The sequence below is a fragment of the Cucurbita moschata genome, unplaced genomic scaffold (genome assembly GCF_002738365.1).
Source record: "Cucurbita moschata cultivar Rifu unplaced genomic scaffold, Cmos_1.0 Cmo_Scf00004, whole genome shotgun sequence".
In the NCBI taxonomy this organism is placed as follows: domain Eukaryota; kingdom Viridiplantae; phylum Streptophyta; class Magnoliopsida; order Cucurbitales; family Cucurbitaceae; genus Cucurbita; species Cucurbita moschata.
In genome coordinates, this window is record NW_019268520.1 from 2,722,904 (window position 1) to 2,740,154 (window position 17,251).

Below are 17,251 nucleotides of genomic sequence, written 5' to 3' on the forward strand. Positions count from 1 at the left end.
TTTTTTTTTTTAAATTTTATTATATATCTTTGTTGTGTTTTTTTTTTTTTTCTTTTCTTTTTCACACTTTTTTTTTTTAGTTTAACAATTTAGAGTTGGCTCGTTAACATCTCAAGTATTTACTAAGGGTAGCTGACCTATGTTCATATTGGTAAATAAACGTCTAATTGAACTATCTTGCATTTTACTGTTTGACTAATGATCTAGGTTAATTGTAGCGTTTAAAAACTTAATTTTATTTTTTAGAATTTAGCTATAAACTCAAATCATAAGAAATCGTAACATTCTCGAAAATTAAAAAAATAATTATCAAAACGATAATAAAATTCTCCTCATTTTACCATAAATTTTTTTTAAAGAATTGATTAAGATAACATAAAGTATAAGTTATAATTTGTTTTAAAAGATTATGGGCCATAATGGGCTCTCCGTTGCATGTCTGACCCTGCCATTGGCCCATTGGGCCTATGAATCTACTTGTTTGGGCTTTTGAGAAAGCATAATGAATAATGGCCATTTTTCAAAATTTGACGAAATATTATATATATTTTACCTGACGGCAAAATCTAATAAAAAAAATATATATTATATGTTTTTTTATGTGAAGATATTTGCACTGGCTTAAAGAAAATTTCATTTAGTGGTTGTTTAAAATACAAGATGGTTGTTTATTCAATATCTAAAACTCGAGTAACTATAATTAAATGTTGTTATCGATTTATTTTTAATTTGTTTAAAGTCTACAAGTAAATTATGACTTTTCTACTTTTCAGTACTTAATTGATTTGTTTATGAATATTATTTTAGTTTTTTTTAGCTCGATTATAGGTTAATTGATTTAAATATGATTTTTTTTCAAAACTCTAATTAAATTCTGTCTTCTACGTTGTTGGCTTTTAAAAAGTCGATTAAAGATTTTAAAATTGGTTGGTTTATTAGAATAAAAGGCAGAGAGTCGTGTCATTTCAATAACTAGACGTAGGACTAGAGTTCGGTATGTATGACACGAAATCGAAGGAAAATTTAAGCCCCTTCGTGGATAAGCTTAGCTTGGCTTGACAATCACTTATGACTTGGCATAAACTACGAACGACGTTAAACATTCCCCTTTGACAGAAAATTAACTATTTTTCTATGACAACAGTCGTAACTATAAAGGACGAGACAGTAAGCTCTTTATCTATCAACAACAGGTGGGGTCGTTCTCCTTTATCAACGGTACTAAAAATTGGGGCAAGTAGAATTTTGTAGAGGCTCGAGGACTTACTAAGCAAAGGGACGAAAGCACGGTTTGGATTCAAATTATATTATTCTTTTTTAATAATATTCCAAATGCAATTACTACACAATGTGGTCTCTTAATTGAATCTTGCCACCCAAAAACTAAAAGCTGACAAAATTGTTATGGTCAAAGTCAATGCGTTTCAACTATAACTGCTACTTTTGTTGAATTTTATGGTTTTAACTTAATTACTGCTTCATTTTGTCAACTTTGGCGGCAGTTCTCATTGAATTTTGACCTAATTTTATTGGATAAATTAATAAAAATATTTCTAAAAATTATTATTACTATATTAATTTCACCGTCTAAAATTGAATAAAATAAAAAGAGATGGTTGTTGGACGATGAAAATCCCACGTCCCCTAACTTAGGGAATGATCATGAGTTTATAAACAAAAATACTCGAAAATAATCATGCGTTTATAAACAAAGATACTCTCTTTCTCTATTCGTACGAGGCCTTTTGGGAAGCCCAAACTAAAACTATGAGAGCTTATGCTCAAAGTAGGCAATATCATATCACTGTGGAGAGTTGTGTTCATCCAACTTAAGATAATAGAAAGGATCTATTATTTATTATTTCATACATAAATGGAGCAATAGGGAGTGGTAAACTTGCTCTTGCAAGAGCTCATTAGCTCAAATGGAACAGTAAAAAAAAAACACCCACTCCTCCCTCCCCCTTTGAAATTTCAGCATCCCATTTGAAACTCTCCTTCCTCCTCCTCATGGCTTCCACAAGATGGTGGTTTCAGCAATCATGGAAGTTACAACATACGGATCCATGTTCGACGCAGGTCTTCGATCCTCGAAGTATCCTTTCCCTTCTTTCTCGGTGTCTCGTCCTACTCGCACAGATGCACCGCGGTTTGCAACACCCTATCGTGTTTGGTTTTTAATCCAAACATATAGATAACGATGATGATCAGAACAAGCATATCGATTAAAGGTTTTGTGAAAAAGGGAATAGGCTTTAATAATATACCCAAGAGAAGGTGTTGATGTCGGCTGTTTCATGTCGTCCGGTGAGACGACGCTCGTTGCCTTCTCCATATGCAGCAATGTGTTTTTCGTGTCGATATTCCAACTTTTGTATTGCTTTCTTGATCACCTCGTAACCCCCTTCGTTCCTCATCGACTTCGTACTGAGAAATTATTGGCAAACATGTTGGTTTAATGCCTAAAGGCTATACAAACAATAATGTTTCATTACCTGTAGTTTGTGTGAGCACCAGCTCCATTCCAATCTCCCTAGAAAGAACAAAGAACAGAATTAAGCAAAAAGATGTAAAAATGAAACAAAAGTATGAAGAACAAGACGTTCTTGTTTCTTTTACCTGGATTGGTTTTGGATCAAAAGAAAGAGCTACCCCAGCAATCTCTGTTATCCTCTGTTAAAACGAAATCGAAACCATAAACCCCAACGAATATCATAAAAGTTACGTGTTCGAAGCAATTTTACACAACTCAAGTTACCTCTAAGATGTAACGAGCAACCCATAATTCATCCCCAGCAGAAATACCAACAGAAGGACCAACTTGAAATTCCCACTGTTAAAACAAGTTAAAATAAGAACATAATCACAATCAACACATTCCAGAACCAGGAAAAACAAGAACATAATCATAATCACACCTGCCCCGGCATCACTTCTCCATTGATACCACTGATGTTAACACCGGCGTATAAACAGGCTTTGTAATGGGCATCAACGATGTCGCGACCGAAGGCTTTGTCGACGCCAACGCCGCAATAGTACGGTCCCTATTGACAAACAAAACTCATAATCATATACTACCTAAAGCTCTGATTAAGAAACTAACTCTACTTTTCAACTACTCAGTTACCTGTGGCCCAGGGAAACCACCGATCGGCCACCCGATCGGCCATTTTATGTCCTTCTGCAACAAGGTGTACTCTTGCTCAATACCATACCTGTGATTCCATAACAATAAGCCAAGCCAGGATGGAGATTCAATAAGACTATAAGTAATCTGCCATTATATAATATCAACATGAATTTTGATAATCACCATGGTACTTCAGCAGAAACCTCAGGATGGTTAAATATCTTAGCAGCAGCATGTCTCTTGTTCGTCGGGATCGGCTCGCCAGCCGGTGTGTAAGCATCGCATACAACCTAACCAGTCAAACTCATCAATGTCATGCTCAATCTATCTCAGGTGACAGAAATTTGAATTCCATTGATAACTTAAAAGACTTACAAGAATATTGTTGCCTCTCCTAAACGGGTCCCTAAAAATTGCTTGTGGGCTGTGTTCCATCATTCAACAACAAGAAAATATGTTGATATCCATTCAATAGAATTGGAAAAGGAAAAGGGATAATAAACTCACTGAAGGATCACTTCACTGTCTTTTCCTGGGGCTTGGCCTGTACTGGATCCATCATAATTCCACTTGGGAAGCTCTGAAGGATCACTTACAGGTCCAGAAAGGGTCTTCATATGAAAAACAAACAAACATATCATTAAAAGAGAAAATAAAGATATCATGTTCTAAAAATAGGTTCTCCTTCACAACAAAAAGAAATTACCCTTGCTTTGCTTCTGATATCCAGGCCTGATCCACCAATCCTGTTCAAATGGAACACAAACACACCAAATGCCATAGTTAGCCAGAAATCAATAGTAAAAACCAAAATAAAATCAGAAGAAATCGTTCTTCAACTTCAACGATTCGCAGAAACAGAAATCTACAGTCACCGAAGAACGATTTCAGTAACAAAAGTTCATTAATCAACAAAAAAATTCGAGAAAAAGAGAGCTCAGTAACAAAAGTTCATTAATCAAGAAAAAGAAAAAGAAATCCCCCGCAGGTAAGAGTAAGAGGGATTCTCAAAACAAAAGTTCATTTCCAGCCTCATTCACAGAACAGGAACAAAAAAATGGAGAGAAACAACGGGGAGATCAAATTTAAGGAAACTTACCATATATACTCTGCAATGATCTTCTCGGTGGAGTCGGAGAGGTCAAGGTTGACGAGATCGGAGAGCAGAGACATGTTTTCCGGTCACCGAAAGAAGAACACACAAATCAATGAGCTTGAGAGAGAATGATTCGATTCCCGCTCTTCTCGCCGACGTTGAAATTATGCAGAGAAATGAAGAACAGAGGTGTGGATTTTATAGAGACGCCGTGTAGAAGAAAAAAGGCAGTACACTACACTTCGTGTCCTTCGGAACTATTATTCAAACAAAAAAATAATAATAATAATAATAATAAATAAAGAAAAAAATGAAAAGTTGATTGTACTTTATTTATTTATTTATTATACTTTAATAATTATTTTCTTAATATATGCGAGACATGGAAAATTTTTAACCTATGATCTAAACAAGTAAATACCTACCAATCTATATTCATTTTTACAAGTTTATTATATTCTTAAATTACAACAAATAATTTTGTAATATAATTTTTTATATAAAAAATCTTAAAATAATATTGAAATGATGACAATAATCAATTTTAAATCTATGTAATTTCATTGATTTTTTTTAAATAGACTTTCAGAGTAAAAAATAAAATTTTGGATAAATTAAAACGAACCTAAAAATTCACGAGTAATACCTGTATAACATATTGTCTGACTATGTCATAAACGTTTCGACTTTGTTCTCTCGAAATTATTGACTATAAAATATTTATTGACTATAAAATATTATCAAGTACTTTGAATCTTTTGTAATTTACATAGTTTCAAAATTAAAATATTTATTCGAGAAAAAAAATTATTATTTTATTTTTTAAATGTTAATGATATTAATGTAATTTTTAAAAATTGAAATGCATTTGGCAAATAAATATAAATTTCATGTCATTTTGGTTTTTGAAATTTAAAATTTGTGATTTAATTTTAAAATATTTAAATTCGAAATTTAAATTAAAAAATAACAAAAAAATTAAAACTTTGGGAACGTCTTAAATAATAAATAACAAAACAAATAAATATATATTTGGGAGGTGGGAGTTATGTTTAAAAAACATAATTAAAAATAAAAACTATGATTATGATATAATAATTGAAATGAAAGTTAAATCCAAGATACACCTAAAATAATTTATGGATTTTTTTTACCATTAAAAAAAACACTTAAAAACTTTTTAAAATAAATTATTTATTTTTGTCGACCGAATCAAAATAAAATAATAATAATAATAATAATAAATAAGACGTCAGCGAATCTAACTGCCACGTGTCATTAACATTATACAATGTAGCGCTACGTGTAATGCGCCACATGGTTGGTGACAAGATCGTCTTGCTTTCTTTTTTTATTGTAAATATAATATTTAAAGATTTTTGCCTATTATTCGAATATTTTAAAATGTGTTCTTTTTCTTCGAGGGAAGATAATTAACTTTTTTTTTTTTTTGTAAAAAATTATTAATGTATTAAGAATTACCTTTTCAATTTATTTCAATTATTAATGTATTAACATTATGAAAATTATTAATTCGTCTAAACATATAATATTGACCAAGATATTATATGTTTATAATTTACGTGTAAAGCACGTCATTGAAACATATCAACATCGGTTGGGGGGGAAACGAAACATTTCTTATAAGGTTGTGGAAACCTCTCCCTAACAACGGTAAAACTAACGACAATACGTAACATACTAAAACAGACAATTTCTGCTAACCAGACACTGGGCGGTATACCAAGGAGAAAGCTGGCTCCAAAGAGTAGATTATGAGATCTCACATCGGTAGGAGAGGGAACAAAACATTCTTTACCAGGGTGTGGAAACCTCTCCCTAACAGATACATATTTAAAATCATTAAGTTGACAACGATACGTAACAGGGTAAAGCGGACAATATTTGCTAGCCAACATGGGGCGATGTGCCAGTAAGAACACTAGGCCCCAAGGGTGAATTGTGAGACCTCACATCGGTTAGAGAGAAGAACGAAATATTTCTTATAAGGGTGTGGAAACCTCTCCCTAACAGATATCATTTTAAAACCGTGAAGCTGACGACGATACGCATCAAGCTAAAGTAGGCGGCGTGCTTGGACTGTTACAAGTATAGTTCAACTAAATATTTAAAAATTGAATTATAGTTTGATGAACGATGACAACATTAACTTTAACCCAATTACAAAACGACGTTAGTGTTACATAGATCGTCACCAAACATAATATTATTATTATAAAGTTTTTTAAGATACAAGGATGAGCTTTTAATATTCTATAAAATAAAGTATATTATATAAAAAGGCTTAATGAATGTAGATCGAAATCTCAAATACCAATAAGTTTAGGTGTAAATTAAAATAAAATTAATGATAATATTAAAATGAATTTTATTTTTATTTATTTGAAAAAGAAAAAAATTGGAGACGGTTGGCCATTGGGGATTGGAAGAAAATGGAGGTGGGGGCGATCACGTGACATTGTTGTACGGTGGAGGACGAAATAAGTGGGCGTGTTTATCAAGGAAGCCGCTCAATTCTCAATTTAATTAATTTATTTATTTTTAATATATTTTTTAAGGAGGGGCAACCATGGTAATTATTCTCCATCATTGTGGGACCCACTTTTATTATTTTTATTTCTTTATTTATTTTGCCTCGATTTTCTACAAAATTATGGCTTACGACAGCAAGCTTGACTTGAAAAATAAATTAAATTAATATCGATGCCTTTTATTCTATTTCTAACGTTAATATTTAAAAAATAATAATAAATTAATAAAAATGTCTTAAAAAAAAATACTCATAATTTTTCTAAAAAATTTATGATGTTAAATAAAAATTAACAAACTATTTTATATTTAAACCAAAATTTAAAAAATATTGTCAATGATGTTAATTCACATGGCTTCTCAACAAATCTCTAATTAATTCATTGTCAACATTAAATGTATTAATTTATTCATTAAACTAATAAATGATTAGCTAATACATACTCTTAATGATGCATTTTCATTAATTAATCTTTTTTTTAGTAATTCATATGGGAAGATTCCTATTATTTTATTTTTTTAATTTAATTAATTTTCGGTAGGTACATAAATAGTTCAATCATAGAAACTTCAAAATAAAACGTGCTTTATTTGGACCAATTTTACGTTGAGTGACCTCTTGTGGAATTTCATGGGAGGCATGTAATAAGTGAAGACAAAACAAAACATGTAAAAAAAAAAGACTCGTGTTAGTTCGTGGGAATAGTGTAGTTATATATATATATATCGAGTACATAGCTCTATTTGATTTAATTTAATTTTTATATAATACTCTATTATATATTTTTTTTCAACCAATATTATATAATCGAGTCATTGTTTCGTCTAATTTTTTATACATTTTTTAAATAAAGAATATTTACAATATTATTAGCTTATGCTGATGTAATACATTATGTTTTTTCTGGTTTTATAGTTAGAGTTGACTTTTAAAAATACAATACATATATTTTTTTAAATTATATTTAAACAATAATGTTTATAAGTGTTAATTGATTCCAACTACCTAACGATTTATATTTAATACTATTCGTAACTTTAAAGAAAAATAAAACATTATATTAATTTTGTAGACTTGCCCCCAACAAAGGGACATAATAATATAATTTTCTAATTAAATTTTTAATTTTGCATTTTTAAATCTTAAAAAACTAAATTTGTAATTTTAGAAATTGAGAGATTAAATTAACTCTAAAATTTTATTATAATTGCATTTATTTAATTTTCAAAATTAAAATCAAACTTAAAATTTAGAAATTAATTTAGCAATAATTTAAGTATTATACGAAATAAACATAAAAAATATATATATTAAACTCGAGTTTTATATAATTAGCTATCCCATCATATTAAATCATCACATTTGTTTTTGTCAATTAAGTTTAAATCATAATTATCTAATTAATTAGAAATAATTATCATAATTTTCAACTCAATTAAAAAATAAAAAAAAATCAAGATCCCTTTCAAAACTGAGCTGTTTCGGATCCTAGCTTCACATGCATTGTCTTGTTGGATATAAAATATATTTTAATTAGTATTTTAATTAATTTTAATTAATTTTCATAATTTTCAACTCCATAAAATTCCAAAACTGGCTGCGTCAAGTCCTAGCTTCTCATATGCCATTGGTTTTAAATTTTACAATTTTATATTCAAATGATGTATAAAAATCTTTCCCTAGGAGACATGTTTTATAACTGTGAGGTTAACAACAAAACAGACAATATCTACTAGCAGTGGGCTTGAGTTGTTACAAATGACGACAATACATAACGAGTCATGGCAAATAATATATACTGGTGGATGAACTTGGACGGTTACGGTTATACTCATTAATAAATGATTTAAATGGTTATTTGTCTCTTTCCAATGCAATGATTTTACAATTTTTTTTTTGTCAAAGATATATTTAAATAGAGATTTCTTGAGTTTTTAAAAATAAATTAAAATTTTAAACGTACCTCAATTGAGAAGGTATTTATAACCATTCCAAAAGTCATCGCTCGATCTCGCTCCAATAAGTTGATCGATAAATATCTAGCTTCTAATTCTTAATCAGTTGACTATGTTCAAATTGATATACATATAAATCGTATCGTCACAAATAATTAGAACAGTTCGCTAAAATATATTTTTAACAATAAGTATAGTCGACGATGACGATGACGGTGATGGAAGAGACGTATTAAATTAGATTAAATTGACGTGGTCGGATGAGTTGAGTATACATCGATATTATTAATACTCAACTTGTTAATTAATTACATTTTTATTCCCCTAGTAGCCAAAAGGGACATGTCTTAACTTTTGTCCCAAAGGGGATTTATTTTCTTGGGTCAACTTCCCCTTTTCAAGGTTATATTATAAATTATATTCTTTCTTATTGTTTAAGAAAAATATAATTTTTCCTCTGGTTTATTTATTTTATTTTAATCATATATTTAATTATATTTAGTACGTACATAATAGACGTGGCGTTTAACGAGTGATTTTTTGATTTATTGACATGTCACGAGTGACATGTAGATTAATATGTAACATTAATTAATAAATATTATGAATCGATCGTCGTTTTAGGTCTTGAACTTTAAGAAGCCTTTGTTTCTAAACTTTTCATGTTTTTATTTTAACGAGTCATGGCTAGTTGTAGTGTTGTTCTTGAAATTGGGCACTTGATATATTGATTTGCCTGAAGTGCGTGATGAATTGGCGTGAAACGGCACAAAAAAAAGGTAGCTGAAATGATGAAATATAGGAAACTCGTGACATTATTTTACGAGACAAGCAACACGAAACAATTGAAACTAATTTTTGTTTGCTTGTGCTTTATGTTAATATAGAAACAATATAATGAATTGAATCATCTACCGTTTTCATAAAGGTACGTGATATGAATAAGAGAGAAAATTCCAAATTAAGATCCGTGGTAAAGCAAGACCAAAATTAGGGTCATTTTTTTTTGTAACAACTCGAACCCCATCGCTAGTAGATATTGTCCGCTTTGGCCTAGTACGTATTGCCATCAACCTCACGGTTTTTAAAACGTGTGTACTAGGGAGAAGTTTTCACATGCTTCTAAGGAATGCTTCGTTCCCTTCTCCAAGAGATCTGAGATCTTACATTCTTGCGCTCGAAATCTTAAACTTTAAAATATGAAGGAGTTTATAATTCTTCTATTTCCTTTTAGGTCTTCCTATTGTTCATCAAAGCTGCACGTAGTTTCTTCTTCTTAGCATCATTTTTAAGGCCTTTTCTATGTTCTATCGATGAACCGTGCAACATGGTACCATTTTCTATTATTGTTCTTGTTCTTGATCTTCATTGGAGTTCTTCCATTACTTTGGATCGACAACCCTATTTAGTCTGTCATTGAAACGAGCTTCTTGAAGACAAAAAAAGACGTCTTCGAGGAGTTTTAATATAACAGTCCAAGTCCACCGCTAGTAAATATTATCTGTTTTAACCCATTACGTATCGCTATCAGCCGGACGACTTTTAAAACACGTCTACTCAATAAAAGTAGAGTTTGTCCATTTAGTATTTTTCTAATCTCTTGGGCTTTGGGCTCATCATGCCCAATGGATTTGAATCAAAAATTAAAATGATTTTTTTTATTAAAAAAAACGATCCAAAAATCCTAATCAGCTCAATCCTATTTGAGTCTAAATTTTTTTTGAACTCGAATCGACCTCTTAGTTGAGTTGATGCATCCCTAGTTTTTTTCTTCATCTATGAGGGCCCATTCAAAATATTCGTCCCGATCTTTAAAACTCGTGTTTATTATATTTTAAAAATTTTAAAATATCTAACTAATTTTTAGAATCCGTAATAAGAGATACGATATAATTTTGGTTGAATCGAGAAAAAAGTAATGAAGTTTATTTTCTTTATCATAATATGAATTATGATATTCTATGAAGCGAATATTACTTTTATTAGATACTTTTAGACTACTCTCAGGTAACTGAAAGCCACTTGTTACTCGTATAACATAACGTTTCTTCTCTAAACAACATAATTTGTTCGGTAGAGCTCATCTACACAACGTGTCCGAGGTGTTGATCGTTACCTTTCAACTAATAAAGCTTTTGACAACCCAAAAATGGTCAATTTCTATCCTTTTATATATACAAATACAATATAGCAATATTATTATTAATTAATGAAACATTTATTTTCCTAACAACAAAATAAATTATTTAAATCCGACTATCGATTTTATTTCATTTTAATTTTTGAACTTCAATTATTAATTTCGAAAAAAAGCCGATAGTTTGTATTTGTGATTTTAATATGTGCTTTTGAAACTAAATATGTTTTTTTTATTAAAAAAATGAAAATAAATATTTATAAAAATATGTAAAAATTAAGATGGTGTTCTATACAATAAAGACTATAATAAAGACCGACACTTTATTTTGCTTAAATTTTACATAATAAAAATTAAATTTTTAGAAATTTAAAATATAGAGACCGAGTTGTTAAAATTAACGAACAAAAAGAATAAGTGAAGGGGAGGATTGTCGTTCATTGAAGTCATGGTGTAGTAGGACTATACCTTTCGAATAATAGAGATAAAAATAATAATAATAATAAATATATAGTTACTGACTTATTATTTTTATGAAAGTTAAAAAAAAAATAGTTTAAACTTAAAAAAGAAGCAATAATTTAATAAAATCAACCGTTTTGATTTTTAAAATTCGATTCGGATTAACCTATGTTTTTAGGAAAAATTAAAATTTATGACAAATAAACTATCTATTTAAAAAGATTGGAAAATAATAATAAAAAAATTTATCGTAAGAAAATATATATTTTAAAATTAATAATAAATTTAAATTGTTTCGTTGAATTCAATATAATTTTAGAGAAATTCAAGAATTAATATATATTTTTTTTTATAGAAAATTAAAAACAAATCAAAGAAAAACAAGGGAGAGATTCCACAGTAATTCTGGTGAGGGGATTCCCATGGAATCAAAGCTCTAAAAGCAAAGTGGGGCCCGGAGTTAGCTGGACCAATCAAAAATTAACATTCTATGGTGACATTTGGCCGAACTGGATATCAATTTCAGCTAACCAATAAGCCAATCAGATTGAAGTAATCGTCTACAGTATAGCTGACGGTTGGCTGGTGTGAGGCCCAATCAGTGACGTGTATAATGTTGACTTTTTTGTTGCGTCAAAACGCCAGCTTGGCTTTGACGTGTCTAGTACAGTTGGCACCTCTCTCTTAGTACAACTAAGTTCTCCATTCACTTTGGAAGTTTCCAAATTTTACGTACTAACTAATTATTAAAAAAAGCCACGTCATTTTTATTAAGTTTTTTTTAAAATTATTTATTTGTTATGATATTTTATTTTACTCTATGAATTTCTATGAAAAAAAAATAATAATTTTGGTTATTTATTACAATTATTTTTTATGTTTAAATCCAAATTTGATACTTTTCCACGTTTTTTTGTCCATTTGGTCTCCATTAAAGAGTCATGGTAGGGCAAACAAGACAAATAGGTAAAAAGACTAATCTAACCTCGAGAACAAATACTAATAATAATAATATGCTAAACCTTCGTGGATATATAAGCTCAAGATCACAAATGTTAAAACCTTAAATTAAGTTGATTTCATTTCAAGTGATTGTAACTGTGAGATCTCACGTTCGTTGGAGACGTCAACGAAACATTCATTATAAGAGTATGTGTTAGGATACAAGCTAATAACTAATACTTACCAATAAGGAAAATATAAACTAATTAAATATTGAAAATAAAATAAAATATATTACAAATTAAATTATAAAAGAAATAATATTAAGATATAATATTTAAGGTATATTCCATAAATAATATATTCTCCAAATATTATATCTCAACCCTCTCCCTCAAGTTGGAGAGGGTATGTTAATCACATTCAACTTGTCTGCCATAAATAATATATTCTCCAAATATTATATCTCAGCACTCTTCTTCAAGTTGGAGAGTGTATGTTAATCACATTCAACTTGTCTTTACGAGTGTAGGTCAATAACACTTTTGTTTCCTAGTAATGAAAATAGAGAGGGTTCCCAGTGGTAAAAATATCCATCAAGTTAATTCTAAACAAGTATTTGCTGATGATCTGGACACATTGATTTAGTTTTTAGACACTATACCTTAATATTATTTTCTTTTATGATTTGATTAGTAGTATATTTTATTTTATTCTCAATATTTAATTAGTTTATATTTTACTTATGTGTAGATATTAGTTGGTAGCTTGGATCCTATTTAAACCTTATGAATATCAATGACAATACATACCTTCGATCCCAATTCTATTTCTCATTTTTAACGTGTATGTAACGGGTCAATTTGTCACATAATATTAAAAAAAAAAAATTTCTAAATATTTTCATTTAAATCTTAAGTAACGGTTTCGTTAATTCCGCTCCCCTGGAATGATTGCTGGAGCATTGTTAAGGATGACATCAACGGTCATAAGGGGAAAGAAAAAAACTTATTTATTATTAATTCATGAAATGAAAAGGGCAATTCCATTTGAAAAAAATAAAAATGTTCATATAAAGTTAAGATCTTCCACATGGCAATCATCCATTTGAAAGCTTAACTACAAAGCTGCTTCCTTTGTATCAAAAGTTGCAGAGAATTCGTTTGTATATTAAACCCTTTCCCTTCAACAATCCAGCTCAACAATCCATTTTATTCTTCCTCCATTGGAGCCCTTCCACAAGCTTTTCATCACACCCATGTGGGTTTGTTAGCGATTCTCTCAATTTGGGAGCAAAAATCCAAAAAAATGGAGTTCCCCAATGGATTCCTACGACGAATTTTAGCGGCGGCGCTTCTGGGTTTGCCCTTTTTGGGTTCTGTTCTGGCGGATCTGGCTTCCGACAGGGCGGCGCTGGTGGGTTTCCGCGCGGCGATGGGTGGTCGGCCCCGATTAGAGTGGAATATCTCCGAGGTATCTCCCTGTTCTTGGGCTGGTGTTAGCTGTGGTAAGAATGGGGTTTTTGAGCTCCGGCTTCCGGCTATGGGGCTTTCCGGTGAACTTCCGGTGGGGCTTGGGAATTTGACGCAGTTACAAACTCTGTCTCTGCGGTTTAATGCTCTGTCTGGACGGATTCCGGCGGATTTTGCGAATCTTCGTGGGTTGAGGAATCTTTACTTGCAGGGGAATTTGTTTTCCGGCGAGATTCCGGCGTTTCTGTTCGATTTGAAGAATCTGGTTCGGTTGAACATGGCGGACAATAATTTTTCAGGGGAGATTTCATCTGGGTTCAACAATTTGTCCCGTTTGGCTACTCTGTATTTACAGAACAATCAGTTCACCGGAGTGGTTCCTGAGTTAAATCTTCATCTTGAACAATTTAATGTCTCGTTTAATCGATTGAACGGTTCGATTCCGTCGAAGCTCTCTGGTTTTCCAGCGAGTGTTTTTGAGGGAAATTTGCTCTGTGGGGCGCCATTGTTGCTCTGCAACTCGACGGAGACGACCGAGCCAGGTCGAAAGTCGAAGCTCTCGGGTGGGACGATTGCCGGAATTGTGATAGGAGGTTTGTTTGTTTTGGTATTGATTTTGGTTGTTTTGATTCTTGTGTGTCAAAGAAAGAGGAAGGGGAAATTGGAGTCGAATGAGGGGGTTCGGTCGGCCGGTGAGGTTGAGGCGCCGGGGGAGAAGGCGGCGACAGTGGAAGGGAGTAGCGAAAGTATAAACATAGATCATTTAATGGCACCGAAATCGGTAGGGAAGGGCGGCGAGAGAGATAAGAGATTGGTGTTCTTTGGGAATGTGGGGAATGTGTTTGATTTGGAGGATTTGTTGAGGGCGTCTGCGGAGGTTCTCGGGAAGGGGACGTTCGGGACGGCGTATAAGGCGACGCTGGAGACAGGGATGGTGGTTGCTGTGAAGCGGTTGAAGGAGATGACGGCGGCGGAGAAGGAGTTCAGGGAGAAGATCGAGGAGGTGGGGAGAATGAAGCATGAGAATTTGGTCCCTCTCCGAGCTTATTATTACAGCAGAGAGGAAAAGCTTTTAGTTTATGATTACATGCTGATGGGAAGCTTATCTGCACTTCTACACGGTGAGTTAGTTCTCGATAATTTGAAAAATCTAATAATCGAATAAATTTTATTCTAAACAATTACACGTTTGAATTAACAACAGGTAGTAGTAGAGAGTCGGGAAGGACTCCGTTGAATTGGGAAGCAAGGTGTGGCATAGCGCTTGGAGTAAGCCACGGGATTCATTACCTTCATTCTCAAGGCCCAACCATCTCTCACGGCAACATCAAGTCCTCAAACATTCTCCTCACCCAATCATACGAAGCACGCGTATCTGACTTCGGCCTCGCACAGCTAGCCATGTCTCCTTCCGCTCCAAGTCGTGTCGCTGGGTACCGAGCCCCAGAGGTCACCGATTCTCGAAAAGTATCACAAAAAGCAGATATTTACAGCTTCGGAGTGCTATTATTAGAGATGCTAACAGGAAAACCCCCTACACATTCAATCTTCAATGACGAAGCGGTGGACCTTCCAAGATGGGTCCAGTCAGTAGTTCAAGAGGAATGGACAGCTGAAGTGTTTGATGAACAACTTCTTAGGTACCAAAATGTCGAGGAGGAGATGGTTCAACTCTTGGAACTCGCTTTGCAATGCACAGTCCCGTATCCCGACAACCGTCCAGAAATGGATGAGATCGTTCGACGAATCGAAGAACTCTGTCTATCGTCATCACAAAAACAGAACGAGGGCATCGACAATGATGAAAGTAATGGTATTTCTACGCCGTCAAATTCTGCTCGATAAGAATTGAAAAATAATAGAAAATCTAGATATTATTCTTTTTTTCATTATAGTTTTCGAGTTTATTATACTTGTAATTTTTATACATGTATTTTTTGTTTTTGTTTTTATTTTTATTTTTATTTCATGTTCACAAATCAATGAAGTTCTCTAGTTGATGTTTTCATTTTTATTTTTATTTTGTGGAAAAAAATGTATATTGAATAATGCTAAAATTATATATGATTTCAAAAATAAATAAAAAATAAATAAAAATAAAAATAAAAATTATATAAAATTTAAAAAAGTGGTTGATAAACATAATTAGTTAGTTAAAAAGAGGGGTGTAGCTTTGATTACAATTTATAATAATTTATTTATTTATTTTATATATATATATATATATATATATATAGGAGGTTTAATGGGAGGTGATTTCTTGCCTTTCAATTTTCTACCTAATCCAATAATTCGTTTATACATTACAACAAATATCATTTTCATTTATGAAAAATCATCCAATTATTTTGGTTTCCTTTATTATAATTAAAAAAAAATGTTAAAATTTAATCCTTAAATTTTTATAAAAATATTTCTGAATCATTAAGTAGACACGAATTTTATTAAATAAAAAAAGTTTAATGAGTGTTAAAAGAAAAAAACTCTTTAACTCGAAAACTCGAACCGATCAACTAAAAGAACAGGGCCAAAGATGTTTGAAAGAGCGTTACAATATTTGTCAAGTTTTTTGGGGTTGTCTATGATATCATTATAAAGATAGGTTCTTTAAACGTAACTTCTAATGGTTGTTTTTAGAGCACGGATTGATTTGCTTGAATGACCGAGCATTGATTTGTATTTGTGTGTGAACGTTTAATATCTTTTATCTAAGATTGTATTGAAGGTAGATAAATAAAATCTTTTAAAAAGTTAATTAATTTTTAAACAACCCGACAATCCAACTCAACTCGGACCATACAAACCCGTGAGTTGTTTGAATGGGCCTCTGTTAACAACAAGTTTCTCTAAAAGGTCCACCGACTTTTGGGCCTTGAGAGAGAAATTATGGGCCCAATGGTAAGGTTATTATTATTATTATTTTCGTAAACGGCTAAATTATACAAAATATTTTGATTATTATTATTTTTATTATTTTTTAAGCAAGAGTTAGATTCTACTTCCAATAATAATAAAACATATATTAAGCTTCGATAAATATTTATTTTTTAAAATTAAATTTATACCTATTTATTTCTTTATTTTTCAAAAATTAAATTAAAATTTATTTTATTTTTAACTTTTCCTAAGAATTAAAATATTTTGTTAGTAAAAATAAAAGCTAGAGTAAAGATGTGGTAAGAAAATAAATACAATTTTTAAAAATAAAAAAAATCAATTAATTATTAAAGGGAGGATTTATTGAAATAGATGTAAACTTGAAACCCGAAACCTCTAAGTTTGACTATATACCTCGTGATTCACATCAATCAAGTTTGACTATTGACTTTAACATATTAATTTATAAACTTTTAAATAACGAGACATCTATTTGTTATCTCACATAATATTTCAGTAATTCTAAGGTGTTTAGCTAAATGATTAATTACTCTAATTTTATTTATTTATTTAGTTCAACAACATATAAATTACGCTTACGTTGACATCAGTTACTCTTGTTAACT

At 31.1% G+C, this 17,251-nt stretch overlaps 2 protein-coding genes across 3 annotated transcripts in view; one reads left to right on the top strand and one right to left on the bottom strand.

Moving 5' to 3' along the window:
- The window catches only part of LOC111442036 (glutamine synthetase cytosolic isozyme-like), a 5,983-nt gene extending 1,552 nt beyond the window's left edge, over positions 1-4,431 (bottom strand). Inside the window, exons 1-12 of one of the 2 annotated variants that reach the window (XR_002710261.1) lie at positions 4,233-4,431; positions 3,840-3,879; positions 3,641-3,744; positions 3,509-3,557; positions 3,317-3,423; positions 3,131-3,218; positions 2,919-3,047; positions 2,759-2,833; positions 2,620-2,673; positions 2,496-2,533; positions 2,268-2,427; positions 1,945-2,161 (exon numbers count right to left, since the gene is read on the bottom strand). Coding sequence is in view for 1 of the 2 variants with exons in the window: in XM_023079284.1 (XP_022935052.1) it covers positions 2,009-2,161; positions 2,268-2,427; positions 2,496-2,533; positions 2,620-2,673; positions 2,759-2,833; positions 2,919-3,047; positions 3,131-3,218; positions 3,317-3,423; positions 3,509-3,557; positions 3,641-3,744; positions 3,840-3,879; positions 4,233-4,306 (1,071 nt within the window). In the remaining variant the exon portion in view is untranslated. Of the gene's footprint in view, positions 1-1,823; positions 2,162-2,267; positions 2,428-2,495; positions 2,534-2,619; positions 2,674-2,758; positions 2,834-2,918; positions 3,048-3,130; positions 3,219-3,316; positions 3,424-3,508; positions 3,558-3,640; positions 3,745-3,839; positions 3,880-4,232 lie in introns of those variants that run through there. The other variant, XM_023079284.1, reaches the window with a different exon arrangement.
- Positions 4,432-13,391: 8,960 nt separating this feature from the next.
- On the top strand, positions 13,392-15,762 carry LOC111442394 (probable inactive receptor kinase At1g48480). The gene is made up of 2 exons (XM_023079785.1): positions 13,392-14,869; positions 14,953-15,762. Exons 1-2 carry the CDS (start codon positions 13,585-13,587, stop codon positions 15,591-15,593), a joined length of 1,926 nt encoding a protein of 641 aa, XP_022935553.1. The 5' UTR covers positions 13,392-13,584; the 3' UTR covers positions 15,594-15,762.
- The last annotated feature ends 1,489 nt before the right edge of the window (positions 15,763-17,251 follow it).